At 33.7% G+C, this 17178-nt stretch overlaps 2 protein-coding genes across 2 annotated transcripts; both read right to left on the reverse strand.

Moving 5' to 3' along the window:
• Positions 1–333: 333 nt before the first annotated feature.
• On the reverse strand, positions 334–5931 carry cenpk (centromere protein K). Its single transcript, XM_082164755.1, has 10 exons — positions 5845–5931; positions 5441–5575; positions 5152–5196; positions 3577–3640; positions 3384–3430; positions 3203–3285; positions 2026–2121; positions 1591–1726; positions 1443–1496; positions 334–784 (listed from the first exon to the last, which is right to left on the reverse strand). Exons 1-10 carry the CDS (start codon positions 5845–5847, stop codon positions 629–631), a joined length of 819 nt encoding a protein of 272 aa, XP_082020881.1. The 5' UTR covers positions 5848–5931; the 3' UTR covers positions 334–628.
• Positions 5932–10667: 4736 nt separating this feature from the next.
• On the reverse strand, positions 10668–12047 carry lbx1b (ladybird homeobox 1b; the record flags this gene model as incomplete). The annotated part of the gene is made up of 2 exons (XM_082163496.1): positions 10668–11143; positions 11735–12047. 2 exons carry the CDS (start codon positions 12045–12047, stop codon positions 10668–10670), a joined length of 789 nt encoding a protein of 262 aa, XP_082019622.1.
• Between the last annotated feature and the right edge of the window lie 5131 nt (positions 12048–17178).

Here is a 17178-nt window from a genome sequence, read left to right on the forward strand (position 1 = left end):
ATAAACATCAACTTAACACTGCACTATTAACAAATTGAGAACTTTAAAAACAAAATAGGAACTTATTACTTATTCATTTTAATATTACACATTTAATAATACATGATGATATAATGACATTTTCTGAAAACTTTTTGTTGGAAGAGGTGTATTTTTGAAAGCCAATTTCTGATTTCACACAATTCCCCAAAAAATTAAAAGCTACATACAACATGTTAAACAACTAATAGTAGGCCTAGAGATTTTTCAGTGACCCAAAAAGTTTGGTTTTTGTTTACAAACCATGAAAATTTCCCAAAACGACATCTTGAAGCAGCACTGGAGACATCAAAGTCAAAGGGAATGTTTAGGGTGGTTTTAATTAAGAATTCATTTTTGACAGTTTGACAAATGTATGTATATACAAAGTAAAATAAAACACCAACACAACTATAGAAGAGAAACATGTATTCTAAGTATAGACACATGCAAAAATGTGTCAATTGCATCATCAATCAATTGCAATGTGATACCATAATGGAAAATATTTTTCTGATTTTTTAAAAATAAAAATAGACATTTACAGTTAACTACAGACATACAAAAAAATCTAATATTTAAATTAGTTTCAGTTTAGTGCATTTAAGATTTAAAAAAACATTTCCAGACGGATTTTATTGCAATCTTCTGGATGGCGTATTGCAATACCATTGCGAAGAAGCATCTCTGTGTACGGGGGCCAGAAAGTGTCATCAGTAGTCACATAAGGGTCATGTGGCGTTTCTAATGTTTTATTGGTCAATCTCTGTAATAAATAAATGTGTATGATTAAATGTGTAAATAAAAGAGGGTTAATAAATTAAAGGTGCAGTAAGCGATTTCTGAGAAACACTGTTGAAAGTGGATCGGACTGAGCAGCACAACAAATGTGTAGCCAATCAGAGGTAGGGGGTGTTTACACATGATGAGTGAAGAGAGAGAGGGAGTGAGTAATAGGGAGATTTGAATAAATACTGTTGAAAGAGATAAATGAGAGACTCAAAAGAGAGGAATATCACTGGGAAAAGAAGGATTATGACATGATCGTTTTGTCATATTTTGTCTGGAGCTGCTATGTTGCTGGCGACTATCAACCAACTCCTACTTGTACTCTGGTGTACTGTATGTTCATTTTTTGTTCTTCCTTGTCTTTCGTTTGTCATCTTCGCTTTATTTTTCATGAAGCATCATTTTAATAAAGAGACATCCACTCTTGCATGGCGTGCTTGTGCATTTTGGGGACGGAGCAATGAAGGCAGGGGTGTGTTTGTTTGGGTTGATTTCAAATATCAACAGTGTTTCTCAGAAATCACTTACTGTAGTTCATTTCCATTCTATTAAATCAATAACACATTCTATTCTTAAAAAGATTACAAACATAACGTGAAGATATAAAAAGAAATATGTTTTATTGTGATGGGTACCTCGATAATCTCACTCAGTGAAATCAGGTTAATCTCTGCATCATATGCAGCAGCCTGAAAAATCCAAATCCAATATTTATATGCAACAGCCAAAAAATACAAATCCAATATTCTCTGATCTGATTGAGAGTGTAAAGATACCACCTACTCTTTTTTTCTTTGTGCCGTTTCCTAGGGGATCAGGAAGTGGGAAGTGCTCAGCTAACATGTCGCTCAGCATTTCCATCAGACTGCTATGATAGTCCTTTAGATTGTTAATTTTTCTCTTCATATCCTGCAAAATACTGCAAAAAAATAATGTGGAAAAAACAGGATTGGATTATTAATGTAAAACACATTATCATTATTGTAAAAACACAAAGAGTGTGTGTATAGATATATAATCTTCTATAAACAAGTACTATTAGTTCTCACATGCATTGTAACCAAACCGAATAAGAATTACCCTTTTGTTTTTACAGATAAAATAAAAACTCTCAGGTTTGGAATGGCATGAGGGTGAGTATATTTTTTATTCTTGGGTAAATATCCCTTTAAGCAGATGTAATAATGTGATTTTTAATCCCAGCATTATACTAAGAACCTGTGCTCTGATTTCTCATTTTCATGTCGTAATCTGGTGATTTTCTCAGACACCGCATTCAATGCTTCTTTCTTCTCAGCTTGCCATGTCTGCTCCCTGAAAAACATTTTTAATCAGAGTTTATATATGTTGTATATATTATTCATGAATGCATTTTTCAGTCCTATTTAAGTTAAATTTAAGCATAGCAATCTTGAACATATTTATTACTGTTAACTAAAACCATGAAAAAAACAAAACAAGAAAACATACCTCGCTATTCTTATAATTGTGCTTTTATAAACTATTCTAACTCAAATGTTCTGGGAAAATGTTTTTAGATAAAAGTTGTGTCAGAAGCTTAGTGGTGATGACGTTGAAGTCTTGGGACCGTAGTGTAGTTCGTTTATAGCCTACCTTTAGCTTTTTACATCTGGCAGCTGCATTTAGGCTTCAATATTCATAAAAGTTGTGTTCATCTGTGAAAATTATCTTGATGGACAAAACATGCAAGTATCATAAACCTTTGTTGATCACAAGGCTTGTTTCTTTGCGATAATCCAAAAGCTCGTGTAAAAATCCTATTGGGTTTTTGTCGAGGGAACCAGTTTGATGCTAACTGCTGGTTGGCCTACGAAGTGACGTCACACCTGCACCACTCTACTGAATCTGTGCATAAGCTTTTAAAGTGAAAGCAGCCTGATATAGGCCTACCTGCTGCTGTCTGTCATGTTAATCAAAGAACAAGAGAAAAAGAGAAACTTTTGTAACTTTAATTGTAAGCATTCATCTGTATTTCATTTTTACAATGGAGACTATCCAGTGTTAATTTACAAAGATTCTGTAGTATCTCTCACCTGAAAACTACAATTAGACTCACCTGAAAAACTTAAAGCCATGTTTATTTCATTTGTCTCTTTATTCTATTGTATTTATTTGTGCTGTCATTTGCAATTTATTTGTTCAAATTTTATTACCGACTGTTTACTTTTGTAAATTTTGTCAAACGATTCAAATAAAGCCTCCATGTTCTGTATGTAAGCTATTGCAACAAAATTACCCAAATTATCAAACAATTCTCAGATAATAAATTATCTATACGACAGTATTCCCCATGGTATCGAAAATCGATATTGTTCAAGGTGTTGTATCGAAGTTAGAAATTTCAGTATCTTGACAACACTACACTGTGTCGCACCTTTTCAAAGTCTTTTTCTGGGTATCCAACTTTGCTTGTGAGTATGACAGGACCATTTTAAGTTGACTGTTGAGTCTTTGCAACTGTGAGGAGAAACAGTGTAAGAAGAAAGTTGTAACTGCATTTATATTTTGGTACACTCTCTGCCTATTAAGTGTTATTAAAGTAATAAGTTACGTACCTCTTCTTTTCCAACAGCTACTAAGACTTCAGGATTTGTTGTCAGCACTAGAAAATAATATAATAATAATAATAAATGTCTTCACATAAACTGTGCAATTAAAAGTGTGGTTACAAGAGTTTTGAATATTGCATTTATTAGCATATATTATATTATTTTGAAACAGTACATAAAACAATAGGTAACAGCTTACATTTTGGTTCCATTTCCTGCCACTGCTCAAGCTCAGATGTGATTGCAATCAGGCGATTCACTGCCTGCCCACAAATAAATAAATAGGCCTAAATAAATAAATAATAAACTATATTTTGGCAACCACAACCAAAAATCACATTTAAAAAGCATTTAAGTATTCAAATCTTTGATGTTTACTAAGATCCTTCTATTATCTATTGAATCCCACAATAATATTTAAAATATCAGTGAGCTTAATAAAATCATCATTTATTGGGTACTTTCAATTGGGAGGTGGCTGTCCCAAACCCTAACCCCTCAATTTTAACTTGGGAAAAAGATATTGAAATCACTTTTGCAATTTTTTCATTTGTTGTTTACAAAAACAATTTATAAAGTTAAAAAATATATATATATTTTACATTTTCTTTGTAAATCATGAAACTTTATGTAAAAAATATTTCCCGCAAATTCATGTCATTACCGAAACAGTGTATGTTTTGGTCCATTGTCTGAGACTGAGATTTTAACCACACCCCTACATCTTTGATCAGGAAAAATTCCTGTCCCTCTCTCTTATAGCCTCTCATTCATAGGAGATAGGTCCCATCATTTTGAGTTAATGTGTTATGTTTGTACAACTGAACTGTTCAGAACTGTGCTAGTTAACCATGTGCTGATTAGCATCTTTGATCTAGCCCCAAAAGTATCTAAAATTGGCACTACTGAAACAGTCATGACCGAAACGTCATCATTGTTTTGGTAGTGACAAAAGGGAACACATTATCCTTTATTTGGGGGATATAAACAAAATTTTAGTAGTTATGCAAATCATTAGTATTTTATTATGTTTTAGTATGAGAGCTAAAATTCTGTAATGTGAGTTGGTCACTACCAAAACATTAGTCCCTACCGAATATGTGCAGTCACGACCAAAACATGAGATGTTTTGTCAAAAATAAAGTATATGAATTACCAACTAAGATGATATTATAGTGTTTGGTTCAATGTATATCCAAACTAATGTGTGTAGCCTATATCATGTAGTATGTATATGTTCAATGTATATCCAAATTTAACTTTTAAATTAGTATGATAAACTTTACGCCTTTTACAAACAAAGATTGGATTCAAAATACAACAAATCTCATAAAATACACTTGAAATATTGTTAAAATTGTAATTGTTATTGATTTACCTGTTAAAACTTTTTAATAAAATAGCAAAAAATCTATTTACAAGGTAGATGTAAACTAAATCTTAATAGGTCAATATAAGCCTCCTTATTAAATTGTTTATTATTGTGTTTTGGTAGTTTCAAATTTGGGTAGAGGAAAAATATTCCAAAACTTTCTGAAAATAAAATATGAGATTTAACTGCACAATTACTAGAATTGTGTACCTTGGATATTATACGATTTGCTGTATACAACATGTGTGGGGAAAGACACATTTTTTACAAGATGTTTCAAACTCTGACTTTGAACCAATTCTGTAGAATGGCCTAACAGTTACCGGTATATACTGAAAAGTAACATTTATATGCACACAACTGATTTCTCAAATAAAAAGTACATAAAGGAGAAAGACAAACCTCATTATCAGCCTCTGTGTCAGCCAAAATGATCTCATTTTGAATCTGAAAGATATAAGTGCTTGTGTTAACTAGACAGTTGCATGTAACTTGTTTTGTCTACATTCAATGATACAAAAATGTAACTTTACACCACCCAGGTCTGTGCGCCTTGTGATCATAGGCTGTAAAAAAATAAAGCTTCTTGTATACATATAAAGAGTTGTGTATTTTTTATAACAAAAAACATACTTCACCTTAACTGACCACCGACCTGAAAACAATCCCATAGCAAATGAACTTAAGTTACCTTCTGTAGCAGTCCAAACTGCTCCTCACACTCCTCCAACAACACTGCTTTTGCAGCCACACATCCTGCGTCATCTGAAGACGGAGAGCTGCTGCTGTCCTGCTCCATTTCTGTTTGCTTCGATGGTGCTGGGCTCTACAGATGTGTGATAAAAGTCAAACAAACAAGAAGCACCAAACATAAGAGCAGAAAAGAGAAACGCAGATCATACGCAAAATTCCAGCCAGATAACGTCACATTCAAAAATGTTTATAATCCAGAAGGTGAACGTTAGCCGTGCAGCTAACGGTTTCAAATAACTTTAGCTGCTACGCGAAACAGTTCTGTAAAGTGAAAAAGCTTTCGTTTATTTTGTGGCGATATCATGTGGTAAATCCAAATTGAGCAGTCATGCTGGTACTCACCATATATAAGTTTTCTTTTAAACGAATTCTACACACAAGTTTGACACTAAACAAAACCCCCAAACAAAAATACCGCCAGCAACAACGTCATGACGTAACGCTGGCGTCATACGCTGTGGACGTTCTATTTTGCTACTGCGTTGCTTATACTGAAAATGTTGTATATTTCATTAATACATAGGTTTAATCACACCCATTTGTCTGTATATTGCATAGAACTTAAAGGAATATTTGCTATGAATGTAAAACGTGGACTTATACGAGAAGTATATAAGAGTCTTAAAGAAATAAATATTATAAATACATATAGCTATATAGGCTACTTTTTAAAAGAAACGACACAAAATTCCTTTTACAAATACATAAAAAAAACCCCCGCGGATTTGAGGTAAATGCGCAAACAAGATCTTAACATATCCAGTTGTAACTGCAAAAAATCAAGCAGGCACACAAGACTGCAATACCAGAGTGTTCTCCACAAGAGGGCAGCAGAATAACAGATCTTGAGCGAGAAAGTGAAATTGGCCGATACGTTCTGCATTACATTCTACCAAATGGCGAAGGAAAATAGATGAGCCATTCCACCACCGAATGGGTAAGATTTCTGTCCCCAGGACATTGTATTTATAAATATGCATGAAAATAATTATATCTAAAATACATTTATTATTAAGAAAAGTTCCTGAACATTAATTTTACTGCAAATTTTAAATATATAATTTAAAACATTAATAAAACTACTGAGAATAGAAAAATTGAATTTGTTACATGTCCCCTCTATCTAAACAGAAACTTTATCATGAATCATTAAAATAGTGCATAAATCATATTTTTGTTTTATAAAAGAAATTTGCATTGTTCTGTGACTCAACACATTTTCTTTCATAAGAAATCCATAATGTTATATATAAAATACACATTTTTGTCGGGTCCCCGGGTTTTCACTCAGTCCTGTTACCCTTACAAATTGCCCCCACTAAAAAACTTGGAACAAGCCACAAGACACATTTTCATCTGGAAGTTGCATGATCTGGATCTCGAGAAAACCAAAGTCCTCTCATTTTAATTTCTGTATATTTGATGAAATTCTAACTATGGCTGAGAAGGTCAATCTCAACATACTGTTCTGTTACCTACATTTATTTCTTCAGATGTTATTTGTTTATTTAAAAAAAAAAAAACTCTTAAGTCACTAATTTGCTCAGTGTCCTCATTAGCATGTATGATGTGGCCATATGTTGTGTATTTGATAACTTTTTGCTTAAAAACTCAATCCTGTTTCAGTCCTGTTACTGGGGAAAATAACAGGAGTGAGCTAAAGTAACAGGGGTGAGTAGAGTCCTCTGTTTTGTTGATTTAATAGTGTGAATATTAGTTTATATAATAATTTTCACCTGACTTATGAGTTTTACAGTTACAATTAAATTGTAGACATTAGTTTTACAATGTGAATACCATACGTCCAGGGAGCCAGTCCACCACGAAGTGACTTAAACTTTTTGTGTTTGTCTTTCTTATATTTCGTAGAAGATGGAGAGAATCCTGGGGCCAGAAACACCCACCCATGGCATTCTACAAGGGAAGGTGCAAGACACACCCACAACTCTCTTTTTTTCCCCCTTTTTGTCTTAACTTCCCTCTTTCTCTCCTCCTCTCTCTTCTCTTCTCCCTCCTTCTTTCTCTTTCCACCTCCTTCGCTGTGAAGTTCTTCACAGTTGTACATCCCTTCAACACAGAAATGTCATTCACACACACACACACACACACACACACACACACACACACACACACACACACACACACACACACACACACACACACACACACACACACACACACACACACACACACACACACACACACACACACACACACACACACACACACACACACACACACACACACACACACACACACACACTTGGACACTCATTCCACCCAGTGTTCATTCCTGTTACTAAATGTTGTTGTTTTTTCTTCTAAAAAAATAAAGTTAAACCACTGTTCTTATCAGTTTTATCAGGTCCATCCTTTATACAATTGTTTAATAAAAGTAAATTATAAAAAAAATAAAAAAATAAACGAGGCTTTGGTCTTCTTTAAAATAAAAAATGTCTTGGTGTTTTTTATTAAAATACACCTTGCTTCAATATATATTGAAGCAAGGTGTATTTTAATATATATATTGTTTTTTTTTTGTTTTTTTTGTCACAAATATCAATTATTTTAACATAATTTATAACCAACAATTTATTTAAAATAAACATTTTCTTGAGAGGAAAACAAAGTAATTCTTAAAATTATCTTAAATTAACTTCAAAGTTTTAAAATCTCCCTGGTCTACTGACATTTCGTCCCCTTGGAATTATAAGGTTCTTTCATATTCTTATTCTGTGACCACTTCTTGACATTATGTGATGTTTTATTTATTTTTTTAAGTTGTGTACATTTTGGAACTTTTTATTTAGAAAATAAAAAGGTTCTTTCTACACAGTCGAATGGAATGGAAAAACTTTAAAGCTCAATATCTCAAAACTGCTCAGAACGCAGATAGAGCCTTATAATTCCAAGGGGACGATTTGTTAAGACATCTGCTTTAAACTGCGAGTTTGCTCATGATACATTTCGTTAACTCTACATTAAATAAATCCACTTATCCAGCTAATTACTCCTGGACCGCATAGCCTACCATACAGAGCTACCGCAAAACCGGAAGTTCAAAGACAATATTCTAAAGATGACAGGTCAAATTGTGACCATTATGTTTCTAGCCAAAATAACAACTACATTCTCTTGGCCTTACTCTTAATCTTCCTCTTTACAAAACAAGGTAAAGAGGTAAACATGTATTACAGTTACTGTTCAAAGCAGTCGTTGGCCTGCTGTTCCTTTTATACATGACACACCTGCTACTGACAGCAAACTCAATGTGTCTTGTTTTTAAAGCTCACATGCACGCTCTTTAGCACGGTATCCAGATTTATTTATTTTTTTCGTTATTAATCTCCTCAAAGTCAAATAGGCTCAAGGTAAGGAGGCAAGAGAATTAAGCTTTATAAACAAAAGACCCCTTTTAGCAAAGCTGTCATGAGGGCCTTGGTTTGAACGCTTAACGAGTCCCTTCCTTAACATGAAAAACTCCAACAAAATGAGGACGTATTCTTTAACTAAAAAGTCCCCCCACACAAGTCTAACAAATCATTTGAAATCCCCAAAAGGGGGAAGAAAGTCAGTGCCTCACAAAAAAAGAGAGAGAGTTTCATTGTAATTCATTGACTTGTTCAAAACGCCAAGCTAAAAAGGCGAGAAGAAAAGAGCGGACATTCATGGGTACAGATGCTTTCTCGAGGAGAGACTCCAATGTATGGCCTTTGTTCGCGCTGCGTTAAACTGTTTAAAAGAGGGGTTAACGCAATCCATCAAATTGTCTGAAATTGTGTGAAAATTTCAGAAACCATATGGCCTCCAAACGTTTGCGTCTTTTTTATGTGGCTGGACACACTTGTTTCAGTATGGTGAGCCGCAGGAGTCCAGCCATGCGCCATTGTCGCTTGTCACATCAGGGTGGATGGCTCATTTGTCCTCAGCTTTCATGCTTTACGCTGGAAATTACAGCTTCACCCGTGAACAAAAAGGATTATATAGCCCTGGCGAAACTGGACCAAAACTTGGTGTTTTTGTGTCTTTCTTCTCCTTTTTTTCTCCCCAGCGCCCCAGATTTGTGTTTCTCACATAAATTTCGCTTAGAATGGAAAAACACACGTTGTTGGGTCAAAAGCCAAGTCACGCTATTGGAGAGTGAAAGAGAGAGAGGAGCAAGCCAAAGGCTCTCTGTTTCTTCTGCAGAGAGCAAAAACAATAGCGTTAAAGGGCCAAGAATGTTTTTCTTCCTTTTTTTTTTCTCGAGGAAAGAAATCAAGGCAGTTAGCACTTAAAAAAAAAAAAGTATGAAGCTCTTGGTCGTCGTGCACAATACCTTTTCTGTCAATAAATGTTTAACATCTGAAAATATTTCACTGTTTTTTTATTGTTGTTGTTTTTTTTTTTTTTTTATTCACAGCATCGTATGTAAAATATAATTGAGGTATAAACTGGCCCTAATGCAGTGTAAAGCTATACAATTCAGACTTTTATTTCTGCAGGCTACCGCTATCAAGAATCACTTAATATACATTAACAATTAGCCTAATGCAAAGGAAATGTATGTGTGTGTGTGTGTGTGTGTGTATATATATATATATATATATATATATATATATATATATATATATATATTCTTATCTTATTTTATATTTATATACATGATATCAATAAGTGTTTTGTATAGTGTATATAAGATTGTTATTGATTTACAGACTCGGCAACAACATCATCATTATAAAAGGTATAAATAAATGTTTTTATTTTCGAACTCAATACATTAAACGACACATTGGTGCAATGCCCTAATTTTGAAAGGCACTATATATTGCATGTAAACTGTACAAAACTTTACAAAAAGCAGTCACTGTCGATTGTGTACAAATGAAGAATATGCAATAAATACACTTGTAAAATATAGTTTTCTCATTAGGAAGTTGTATTGCTCTGTTTGTTGCCCTGATTTATGAAATATGATCTTATTACACTCATTAAAGCCATTTTATTATATACAATATATTATGCAGCTGCTAGCTCAAACACTATATCGAACAAATACATAGTCTGGCTATAAATAAAAGTTTCAGAAAACACTACAATCATTTATGTTCATGCATGCGTGTTGTTACGCACTGTAACAACTTCAAATATGAGTCTTTAAAGAGTTTAAATCGTGGTTAACATCAGACATCAACGTCTATTTCCACATCTTCGTCCTCGGAGTAGTCTTGACTTGTGTGGTCCGAGAGAGACGACATGGGGGACAGACACAATTTGTGCGCACTCTTGTACTCCTGACCTAGCCGTGGCGAGCACTCGGGCCCCGTGGCTCCAGCTGCACACCTCTCCAGATCCGCCAATTTAGCGAGTTTATCCAGAGGCACTACAACACCCGTGGATCTGACCGACTCCACGTCCGCTTTCATCTCCTCCAGGTCTCGCTTTAATTTTGCCCTTCGGTTCTGGAACCAGGTTATGACCTGCGCATTTGTCAGCCCCAGCTGATGGGCAATTTGGTCTCTGTCTGCAGGGGACAAGTATTTCTGATGGAGAAACCTTTTCTCTAGTTCATATAACTGGTGGTTGGTGAAGGCCGTCCTAGATTTTCGGCGCTTTTTAGGACTGTCCCTTTGACCAAACACTGTCAACCCATCCCGTCCTGTCAAAAAAAAAAAAAAAAAGTTATGATGTAACACTGACAGATTTTAAGTTACATAATTTAAGTTAATAATAGTAGTAGAACATAGAATATTGCTAATAAATAATTGCTAATAAAGAAATGTAGGGCTATTTGTACGATTTTTAACTTTCCTTATATACCCATTCATATTGATAAGTTGATATGACAACAGATTCAATATTAATTTAAACACGAATCAATGAAAACATTAACATAATAGAATATTAATCAAAATTACTTTTTTGACTAGTGGTTTTCCATGCTACTTTACTGTAAAAAAAGGAAAAAAAGTTGCTGCCTTAAATGTTTAAGTACAATCAACTTGGATGTTTAAGTCATTTAAACTTAAATGGCATTAAACACTTAAAAAATAAATAAATAGTGGAATCTTGTATGGCTTGTAAAAAAAAATACAAATGAAAATTGCTTAACTTATTTTGATGAGTTAAAGCAATGTAAAACATATGTTGTTAACTTATAGATCACATTTTTTTATTACTATTTGTACATTCATTTTGAATTATTATTATTGATTTATTTTACAATCTAAAACTTAAATTACACTCTTACCTTCTGCTGCATGGAGCACGCCTAATTCGAGACCTTTGAACGTTTTGCTCGCCAGCTCCTGCAGAGCACACAGAGGCGATGTTTGACTGATGAGAGTCTGCCTCGATATAGTGATGCTCTGCCGGGCTCTCTCTGTTGCTGGAAGCCGGTGAATCCTGTGAGGTCGTTTGACAGTAGGTTTGCTGAGGATGTCTGCGATGCTGAAGGGCGTTAAGGGCTTGTTGGAACTCGCAGGTGGTGGAAGGTGGTCCAGGGGGTTCATCCCACGCCTCTCCATAGCCTCACACATTTTGACAACTTTGGTGGTCGTCATCCAAGCCTTTGCCAATCAGCTTTGGTAACAAAACTTATGTTTAAGAGAAGTGGTATCAAAATATATATTTTTTGCGATAGTAAACTCTAACTTTATGTCCAGTTTTCCAATAATCTTGCAGCACGTGATTGTTGCCCAGCTACAATGGAAACGTCCAACGAGTTATTCTCTCACCGAGCATCACCACCCAACAGCAAGTAGCAGTGAGATGAGATCGTGTGCTTTGACAGCTCTGCAGTTCTGTTGAGAGTTCTGGAGACTGAGGAGACTTAGTGATCTCTTAATTAACTATGACGGAAAGGCGGAGTCGTGTAAAGTGATGAAGGTTTGTGTTTGGTGGCTGTTGTTTGCCTTCCACACAAGAAACAGTCCTAAACGACGACTGATCAATCTTACAGTTGTTTTACCCATTCTAATTCCTACCGAAGCTCTTTAAAAGTGAACAACTGGTGAGATAGGCTACTAATATTAAAAAGCCTTCGCGCCAGTTATTTCAATCAATAATAAATAAACGCGTGCAATGTTTTATTATTGATCAATATTTGCTGCAATGCAACATTGTTTACGAAGATAAGGAGGGAAATTATTTTGTGCTTATTATTATTATTATGTTGAGTCTTTTAGACATGCTAAAAAATACATAAATAAAAAAGAGTCGACATTTTTAAGTGAGCCATGCATTTTCTGAAGTTCATATGCGATCGCTGCTTATTGGCCTACACAACATGATGTATTAATATTAATTAATTATTAGATAATTACATAAAACATATTGGCATTTGAAATTTGTAATTTTATTTGTTATCCGTTTAATATCGAAACTCATGCCTTTGTCCTGAGTTCTAATTGCCATATTTATTATGCTATAAAAAGTATTAAATCTTATTTCCCTATTCGTTAAATCTTAACCAAAGTGGGTTTTTTCTTCTTCTCTGAAAAGCTGCCAGGTCTGAAAGTTCTGAACTAAGGTCGGAACTTTTACCAAGATCCTGCCAAGCATGCCACCTTGTAAAAAAAATTGCTTAAGTTCCTAAATTCCCCAAATAAATACGTACGAAAAAATATTTCTGAATTCAAACAAATAATAGGTAAGTTAATTAAAAAATAATTATAAAATAATAACGTTTAAGAAATATTGATTCTCAGAGATTAATAGAAGTGCATGGTCCAAGATATATATGCAACCTAACAGAACAAGATTAGTCTGGTTTGCTCCTGTAATTGCCCATATGAAACTTTGAATGTGAGACTGGTGCAAATTGCCATTGGATGAAGGAAAAGGGAAAATTAGGACAAAGGATGGACTTATTTAGCTGATTAACTTTATATATTAAGCTTTTTATTTCAATGTGGAACTATTGTGGGGTCTTGTGAAATTGGTTAAAAACATGCAGACCAAGAAAACTGAAAACTCACAGTTCTTAATATTGAGCACAGAAAGAGCACAAACTTTAACTTTGACAACAGACACGACTGTTTAATTTAAGAGAGAGAATATGTCACCCTATGAATGCTCTATCGTTTATTCTTTTTTTCTTCAAACAACACACACATACACACTCTATTCTTGCAGCTTCTGCAGGAAACATGAATTAGCTCAGTCAATGCAGTCTGACTGTTGAGTTAATGGCAGTCTTGACCTCTGGCTGCCTTCTTTGTTTAGTGTTTTTCTTTATTAACTGGGGCTACAAAGTCTATAACTCTATCAGAGTCAATTGTTTTTTAGTGACATATGAAATGAGAAAAAATATTGTTAATAATCTACTATTAAGCCAATAATGGGCAGCCATAAACATAACAAACTAACTGGTGTTGATTATTCAGATTAAAGAAAACATTTCTGGTTTAAGCCTAGCACTCATTAGAAGAGAGACAAGAATACAAAGGAAGGGCTTTTTTTTTCTTTTTCTTTTTTGAAATTCTTCATTTAAAATGCATGATGTTAAATTAACATTTACTAGAGCAGTTACCCCAAATATCTTGCATTGTCTCACAATGACAATCACTAATTGTCAAAGTCTGATACAGGCTTTATGTTAAAATTTGGTTGAAATGTATTTCAGCCTATTATAGTTTAAAGATAAAAAATTATTAAAATCATCTGATCTCCACATATTGTATACTCAAAGGGAAATTATAGACAGCCATGGGTGGGGAATGAACATTGTGATTATGGAAGATCATATGCCTAAAGTAAATCAGCTGCTGAGTCCTTCAGAGAGAGTGATGTCAGCTCAACTAAAGATTATTTATAAAACGGCTGATCTGAAGAGCTATATGAGGCAAATATGGAGGGGAAAAAAAGTAAACGAAGAGGCAATAAATAGATGAATAAATAAAAGTGTCAAATACAGATAAATGAAATAAAAACCTATTGAAATGCCATGTTTAAAATGACTTTGATTATTGTGCAATCTCATGCGTGTGAATGTAAGAGTGTGTTTGAGTTGGAAGTGGGAAGTGAACAGTATCCAATATCTAAGAGAAACATGAGCTTGTGGTAATCCACCAAATCCCACCCCTTAAAACAGACCACCTTCAATGATTATTAAGTTACTGTGACATTTTGATCAAACGTTTATTTCTGTGTAATACAAGCGTTTCACCTCACATCTGAACATTCCCGGAAAGGGAACTGGGATTGTCTTGATAGAGCCGTCCCGTCACCATGCATGCGGATTGGTTACACATTTTTAATATATGAAAAGTGAACGTCTGACTTTTTAAGAAAGACAGCTCATCAATAGCTAACTAATGCAATAGCTTAAAAAAATAAATAAGGTTAAATCCAATGTCATTCTTACACTTTTTTTCAATGTTTATACAACTTTACAAAGGAAGAATCTGAATTAGATTGCTTAAGAATGCCTTTATGTTTCTGTTAGGTTCATTAAAGGTTATTTTGGACAGCAAGATGTGAAAATGAAGTCACCTTCTATTCTGAATAGCTGGCAAAAGTGTCACACAAGTTTCCCAAAAAAATGAACAATTTAATGTTATTTTTTATGCATATTATAATTTGAGCAAACAAACCTTTAACAGTTATTCGTCTATTATATTAATATTATATTAGTCTATATATAATAAATGCCAGCATTTCATACATTTTCATGTGAATCTTAAGTGATAAAATCTTCCAGTTATGTGGTAAACAGCTGCAAAGTGTGTGTGCTGCATGTCATTTGCCTTCAGTTCAGAGTCTCAAAATGTTGGAATAGTCACAAAGAAACAAAGTTCCCTATGAAAATGAATGAGAGCTTCAGCGAATCTTTATTACATTCAAAATGATCAGGAAAGCTCAATGAACTTATGTAGGTGCAGGTTTATTACAAAATGCCATAGACTCAACTCTTTCCTGAACACATACACTGCAGAACAGTTTTCCTGATCTAGGAATTCACTGTGTGAAATTTTCAGTTTTGTTCAAGGTGATCAAATCAATTAATTATTGAACAAATGAAAGGATAAAGGATTTAGGGTAAAGAGCCCACATTTTACGGGCAAAAGCCCTACAATGGCATCACCCAGTGTTGGTTGAAAGATGCCTGCTCCAACACATCGTTTTCCATTAGCGAGGAAGAAGGGTTTGTTTTGTTCATTTCCATATCAAAAATGTTTTCATTTGTATGCATGTGTAACGGTTGCTCTGTCGCTGAAGGGACGAAGATTAAAGGTTTCCAAGATAATTTAAAAATCCACAAGTTATTACAGACAGCTATAGTGCAAACACAACCAAACACATATATATGAGACCGGACAATGAACAACAGACAAGCAGGAACTTAAGTAGTGCAGATAATGAGGTGCTAATTAAACACAGCTGAACTAAAACTCATAATGCTCGTGACCATGGAGACAGAATGCATGTGATGAAACAAACTAAAAGTCCAAACTAACAGAACTGTGACAGAATGGTAACAGTTATATCCCTAATATTACTGACCCCACTTTTTTGCTGCCACCTTTATTTGCAACATGATTTTTATTCAGAACAAGCTTCTATGATAATTTCTTGTCGCACAAAATGTGTCTATCTTTAGTAAAATTTGATTTCTTTTTTGTAAAAAATATTTTATACAACATTAAACTGTATATATTGTTGTTGTTATTATTATTATTATTATTATTATAAAATAATTAAGGTTATTGCAATTTGTAATGTTTGTAATATTTTATTGTAGCACTTTTATTACAACAAATGTTTAAGAACAGGATATCCTAAAGGTCAGAGATCAATGTTTTTGACTGCTATGTGAACAAACAGGCCAGGCTTATGTTGAGGGTCACAACCTTCAGATTAGTCACAGTAAAACATAAGCCAATGGAGATGGGGTAAAATTACACATCTCTATTCAATTAAAAGAGAATAAAGCGCATAACTGCAAATACTGGAACTATACTGAAAACACACTAATAATAGGCTAGATATTACAATGTGCATTGTGGTGGAAAATTAGTCTAGCACACAAAAACAGTGAAACATTATGTCATTTAGAGAACATACTGGATTTGAAAAAGCAGTTTAAAAACAAATAACAGTAGAGTGTAGAGACTGAGAAAAATGAGAGATTTTTCTTGACTCTAAATTAAATGTGAATATACATTGTGTAATGGCTTCAGGCCTAACAAATAATTCGATTCTAAATCAGTGTAATTAAAAGGTTGAATCAAAGAAAAGCTCATCAAAAGCGAAAGAGAGATTTTAAGACCATTAAATAGTGAACTGAAGCAAGGAACATTAATGTAATTGTGTATTTCCCCTGAAGGTAATGGTGAATGGGCTGGAAATTTCAGAAGTTTTTTTTTTTTTATTGGTGAAAACAACAGACTGAAAAAAATTATAAATGATTGATGCAGCCATGTCAAAAACCCAGAAATATTGTTTATTGTTTAGGAGATCAATCTTTTTTTTCTCTCATATTAGCGTAATAAAATATTCATTTTATTATATTAACCATATTAATGATATTAATTCGATGATATTATAATATTAATATGAATTTTAATCAAATTCACTCACGTTTTATACGACGATCAAGGTCCAATAGCCTTGATATAGGCTATCTGATAAGGCTTTTATTAATTAAAAACAGATTAAAAAAAAATATATATATATTATTAGATATTTTAT

This window comes from Leuciscus leuciscus, assembly GCF_965113295.1.
Source record: "Leuciscus leuciscus genome assembly, chromosome: 3".
NCBI lineage: Eukaryota > Metazoa > Chordata > Actinopteri > Cypriniformes > Leuciscidae > Leuciscus > Leuciscus leuciscus.

Excerpts from the sequence above, each read along its gene's own strand:
- cenpk (XM_082164755.1), bottom strand. Across the intron at positions 1,727-2,025 it reads AATGAGAAATCAGAGCACAG|TATTTTGCAGGATATGAAGA; the intron begins GTTCTTAGTATA and ends ATTTTTTTGCAG. Across the intron at positions 785-1,442 it reads CACTGAGTGAGATTATCGAG|AGATTGACCAATAAAACATT; the intron begins GTACCCATCACA and ends TATTTATTACAG.